The sequence below is a fragment of the Eumetopias jubatus genome, unplaced genomic scaffold (assembly GCF_037043125.1).
Source record: "Eumetopias jubatus isolate StellerSeaLion01/CBP00866 unplaced genomic scaffold, mEumJub1_p1.0 scaffold_6, whole genome shotgun sequence".
NCBI classification, from domain to species: Eukaryota; Metazoa; Chordata; class Mammalia; order Carnivora; family Otariidae; genus Eumetopias; species Eumetopias jubatus.
In genome coordinates, this window is record NW_028274812.1 from 125,575,470 (window position 1) to 125,581,214 (window position 5,745).

Sequence of the window (5,745 nt, forward strand, 5' to 3'; positions counted from 1 at the left end):
AATTCTTTAACTATAAATTTCAATGACTGCATAACATTAAATTAAAAGAACTGGTTATAATTTACCTCACCATTTTCTTATAGGTTATTTGGGTAGCTTTCCATGTAAATTTATATTTATTTATGTGATTATTTGATGAATGTTTGCTCCAGACTGTAAACCCTTGTATTTGTTTTGGTCATTACAGTCTCATTCCATATCAGTACCTGAAATACAATGGGTAAGACTACAGTATCTGGTGAAACTATCCTTCAGTCCTTAGCTCCAATCAGCCTCATCCACAAAACATTCCTGATCCCACACACAGCAGCACGTACACATTGCACAGCCTATACCCGTAGCTGTATGTGTCCAGCACCTGGCCATGTCCTGCACCTCATCTTTGGGCCCCATAGAGCTCAGGATCTTCGTGTTCCATGTAAAGTGCAGGGAGCACAGCCTGACCTGACATTCTTTATCACCTCTGTCATCCACCACGGGATGTTTGATGGGCTCCACTCTGTCTTGAGCGGCAGGCTGGGTCCTTCCAGATGACCTGAAAAACAGTTGTCTATGAAGGTAAGGAAACTCCCAGTGGCCCCCTGCTGGCCCTGGCTCTTGCCAGAGGGAGAGGCTGGGGTCATACCTTCAGGAAAATTCTGCGGGTCCTGACCATGCTGCCGGGTGTGGAGGGAGTTTCCTTTTGGGGACAGTTGGTTCTTTCTGGGGGGCTCTCCCACTGCTGCCGGTGTTGTGGGTGGAGGATGAGGTCACAGGAGGGGCCACCTGGGAGGCTGGGCAGCAGGTGGTGGTCTCCAGGCCAGGTAGGGGACTGACAGGCACAGAGGCTGTTCTGCTGGCCTTCCACCTGACTCCCAGTCCTCATGGCACTTATTTTCTGTGTTAGAGAACAAAGTCAAAATGGGAATAGCAGGTTCCTGAAACTCCGGGGCCTTGAGGTAATAGAGATCTTAGGCTCTACCTCACAGGAGGAGGAGGGACTCAGCTGTTGGTGGGATCAGCTGAAGCAAGGGCTTCATGGTGATGGTGTAGCCCTCAAGCTGGTGTGTCTTATAGCCCAGGAGGTGACAGGTCGTCATCATTTTGTCATACTTCAGGCCCATCAGTGAGTCCTGGATTTCTTCCTATTTGTAGTCCATGGACAGCATTGACTCAGTCTGTGGGGTGTCCTTATAGTCAGAGAATGGCTCAGTCCCTATTCATGACCAATGTTTATCCATGGGTCCCTCATGATTTCCTCTAACATGCCTCTGTCACTGGGGTTAAAGATAAGAATTTCTTAAACATATTTTTCACACTCCACAAACATGTAAATGGGAATGTGGCATATTTCTCTCAGTATCCATTGCCACAGCTCTCCGAAGTTCTGTCCATTAAAAGGCAGGGACCCAGTGACCATTGTATAGAAAATGACACCTCTCCACATACGCACTGTGGGGCCATCAAAAGAGCTCTGGGGAAGCATCAGGGGAACTGCCACAGACGGTATCTTCCTTGTTACCACAGGTAAACTTGTTGCCAAAGCCGAAGTCCATGACCTTGACATTAAGGTCAGCATCCAAAAGCAGGTTCTCTGGCTTTGATGCCTGTGGCCAATGCCCTCCTGGTGGCAGCAATGCACAGCAGACACTATCTGGAGGAATTTGTTATAAGCCTCTTTCTTTCATGTGGCTGTGGTACAGTGGGTAATCAACCATCTCTCCTTCACTAGCATATTTCATGACCAGCTGGAGTCTTTCCTGGGTATCAATCACCTCAAATAGTTTCACGATATTGGGGTGATTCAAGGCCATTGTGCTCTGGACTTCAAGGAAAAGTCACTGGAGGACCTCTGCTGATCTTATTAATGACCTTCATGGACACCTGTTCCAGGCAGGATGCTCCAGATCAACCTCATCTCAGTACAGCTGATCTGGCTGATGGTCTAGAGGAGACAATAGTTGTCAATATAGGTTTCCTTTTCAGCAGAGGTGGCCAAGAGGCCTTGCAGCATGGTGACCTGATAACTACATTAAGAATACTAACAATACTAACTACATAGCAATACCAAAATACTAACCAACTATATAAAAAATCAAAATAATAAAGAAAAAAATGAAAAAAATGAGATGAGAAAGATAAAAAGGTAAGAAAAATAAAAATCAAAGAATAAAAAAGTAAAAAACAAAAATAAAGAAAAATTAGAATAAAAAGAAAAAGTAAACAAAAATAAAAAGAAAAGAAAAAAAGAATGAGAAAAAAATCAGAAAAGGAAAAACAAGAGTAGAGAAAAATAAAATGGACAAAAGTCAAAGAGGGATAAAGCTAACTGTGGTCCAGATTCCTCAGGTCACCAAAATGAGCTTTGTAGGTTAAAAGGACAAAAAACCTAGGCCAACCAGGTACTTGAACAGGTGGTTGGAATTCTCTAATAGTTGTTGCTTATGAGATCATAGCAAAAAAATGAACCAGTCACAGCTGGGAATAATCCACAGCGGTTTCCTCACCTCTTGGTTTCAAGAACACTATACTCTTTCAAAAAAGGGGATGGGGACCCCAGTGATTTTTTTGTTTTTGTGGGTAATACCCATCAATATTTACTTTATTAGAAATTAAAACCTGTAGGATGCTTCAGTGACCTTTTCATTTCTAATTTGAAAAGCTAACCATTCTTGTTTTTTAAAGAGCTTATGTCTATATTTAAATAATTCAATTTCTTTTCCTAAAAAAACTGAAAAATTGGTCTCAAAATGGAACCACAATATAATGGCATCACAATGCTATAAAAAATGTTCTGTAGCATAATACACAATAAATACATTATTAATATTAATATGCAGCTTCATTAATATGGCATAGTACATGCAATACATTAATATACGGCTGAGAGGGAGATCACTACCATCATATTTTCATTTCTTAGTTGCAGTTTTGTTGAGAATATTTGGAGGAGATTCTTCTCTCCCATGAAACAGAGAACTCACTACGTCCATTTTGATATCTTTAAATATAGAGCTTGTAGCTGTGGACTGAAAAAGCAAATCTTCTATTTCTTTTTTTTTTTTTTTGTGGGTTTACCATATTTTTATTACCAGTACTCAGTGGGAACGAAATAATCTTCGGGTGGTTACTTCTGTTTTTTCTGTTTCTTAGCTTGTCCAATTTTCTTTTGTCCTTTCTTTTTCTTCTTAATGATAACAGCTTTTTCTCCAATAAACAAACTTTTAGAAGGTCCTACATTTTTTGAAGCAAAATTAAGTCCTGCTTAGGTTTACTGACATTCTTCAAACTGGGATTTGAGTTTGGTTTTAATTTTTCTTTATTAACAGAACGCATGACTCTGAGTTTTCTTCCCATCAGTTCAGAATTATTTAATTTCAGAGCAAGATGAACAGCATCTGTATTCTCAAAGAGCACATAGCCAAACCCTCTGCCGATTCCAGTAGCTCGGTCTCTCACAATCCTTACTGCTACAATACTCCCACAGTCCAAAAAGTGCTCCTCAACCACAGATTCTTCAACTTTGTACGGGAGATTCCCCACAAATACTGATCTCTTGTCCCTAGATGAAGTCTCAGATGCAAGATCAACTCTAATACGAAATCCATCTGCAATTTGGGCACCATTTCTTTTCAATGCTTTTGTAGCAGCGCTCTCATCCTTAAACACAACATAAGCATTAATATTTTTCTGATCAGGATGAATTTTACGTTTTATTGCTGCCAACTTTTTGGACAAAGTTCCCTCTGCTGGAATCAGAGAACGAAATGGTACAGATTCTATTTGTCCATACTCTCTGAAAAATGACTTCAGCTTCTTCTTGTTACATGTGACAGGCAAATTCCCAACAAACACAGTTCTCTCGTTCTTTAATCTCTCCTCTTCTTGGTTGATTTCAATTTTCTTTCTTTGATTTACAACTGTGTGATCTCCATCATCAGGTACTTTTTTATCTGCTACTTTAATACCAGATTGAGAATTACTCCTTTTTTGTTCCTGTTTTTGATGAATTTCTTCTTCTAAATCAGCACTTGCTAGAGCGTTTTCCCTGTGTGCCAACTTTTTGTCTGCATCAGAAAGTTTCTTCTTCGCTTTCGTTTTTTTTAAAGGTTCTTGCAAGAGTGGTCTCTGAATTTGGGATGTACTTTCTTCCTCCTCATCCCGTTTCCTTTTTTTGGTGGTCTCTTTCGGCACAGGCACATACACGGGTTGAGGCTGCGGCTCTAAAGAGCTGAAGAGGGACGCCAGCCGAGCTGTGCTGTCTCTGGAGGGCCGCTTGCCCTGGAACAAACTGCTGGCGACTTGTCCAACCACATAGTCTCCTGTCAGATTCCCGCGAACGCTGTCGTCTGGGTCGTCTCTTTCCTCCGCACCTCCCTTTTTCTTCCGTTTGTTCTTCCCTTCCAACGGCAGTCTCATTTCCAGGCTTCCTAGACAGCGGCCGGCACGCGCCAAATCTTCTATTTCTTTTTTAAAATAACAATCCATTGTGCTCTGTATTATTCAGCATAGGTGGGGGTCCAGGTTCTAGACATGGTGCCAGTGCCTCAGGAGAGGGAACCAAAAAGTCCATTCATTTATTCCTTCTCTAACACTGATTCTTTCTTTATGTAGATCCAAGTGTCTGATGTATATAATTTTCTTTCTCTATAAAAGGCTTCTTTTCACATTTCTTGACAGATCTATCAGTGACACATTTTTTTGTTGTCTAGAAAGTCTATTTCTCCTTCATTTTTGAAGATTTTGCTAGATACAAAATTGCAGGTTCATGGGTATTTACTTTTTTGCTGTTTTGGTCTCTTGCATAGTTTCTGAAGATAAGTCTGAAATAATTTTTAACCTTGTCCTTGTACAGATAAGTTGTTTTCTCCCCTCTGGCTTCTCTCAAGATTTTCTCTTTTTCTTTTGCTCTTTCTGCAGTTGAATTCCTAAGTATTTTTTGTTGTTGTTGTTTTTGAATTTTTCTGCTTATAGTTCGCCGAGCTTCCTAGATCTGTGGTTTGATGTTTATCATTATTTTTGTAAAATTCTCAGCCCTTATTCCTTCAAATATTTCTGTTATTTTCTTCTTTTTTCTGGTATTCCCATTATATGCATGTTATACTTTTCAAAATTGTCCCACAGTTCTAGGATATTTTCTTCTGTTTCTTTCATTCTTTTTTTTTTTTCACTTTGCTTTTCAATTTGGAATGTTTCTATTGACACATCTTCAAACCCATTCTTTTCTTGGCATGTCCAGGCCACTGATGAGCCCATCAAAGGCATTCTTCATTTCTGTTACAGTGTTTTTGATTCTAGCATTTCTTTTTGATTCTTTCTTCAAGTTTCCATCTCTCTGCTTACATTACCCATCTGTTCTTACATTTTGTCCATTTTTTCTATCACAGCCCTTAGCATATTAATAATAGTTGTTTTAAATTCCTGGTCTAATAATTCCAAGATTTCTGCCATATCTGAGTCTGGTTCTGATGCTTGTTCTGGTTCTTCAAGCTGTGGTTTTTCCTTTTTAGCATGCCTTGTAATTTTTTGTTGAAAGATGGACATGATGTACTAGGTAAAAGGACTGAAGTAAATATGCTTTTGGTGTGAAGTTTTGTTTATCTGGCTAGGAGTTTATCTGTGTTTACTCTTTGCTGCAGCTGTAGGTGTTAGAAGCTAAAATTTCCCCTGTGTCCTTGCTTTTCTTCTCCTCTGTTATCTCTGGGTTTTCCTAGAGACTTCTTCAATAAGCTCTGAGGCTTGTGGTCCTTTCAGTTGTAATCTGTT

The 5,745-nt window shown here is 39.9% G+C and overlaps 1 protein-coding gene across 1 annotated transcript; it reads right to left on the bottom strand.

Moving 5' to 3' along the window:
* Positions 1-3,082: 3,082 nt before the first annotated feature.
* LOC114223877 (RNA-binding protein 34-like) lies at positions 3,083-4,422 on the bottom strand. The gene is given in 2 exon segments (XM_028122885.2): positions 3,083-3,243; positions 3,246-4,422. Coding segments are annotated over 2 exon segments (1,290 nt in total). The 5' UTR covers positions 4,399-4,422; the 3' UTR covers positions 3,083-3,106.
* Positions 4,423-5,745: the final 1,323 nt, after the last annotated feature.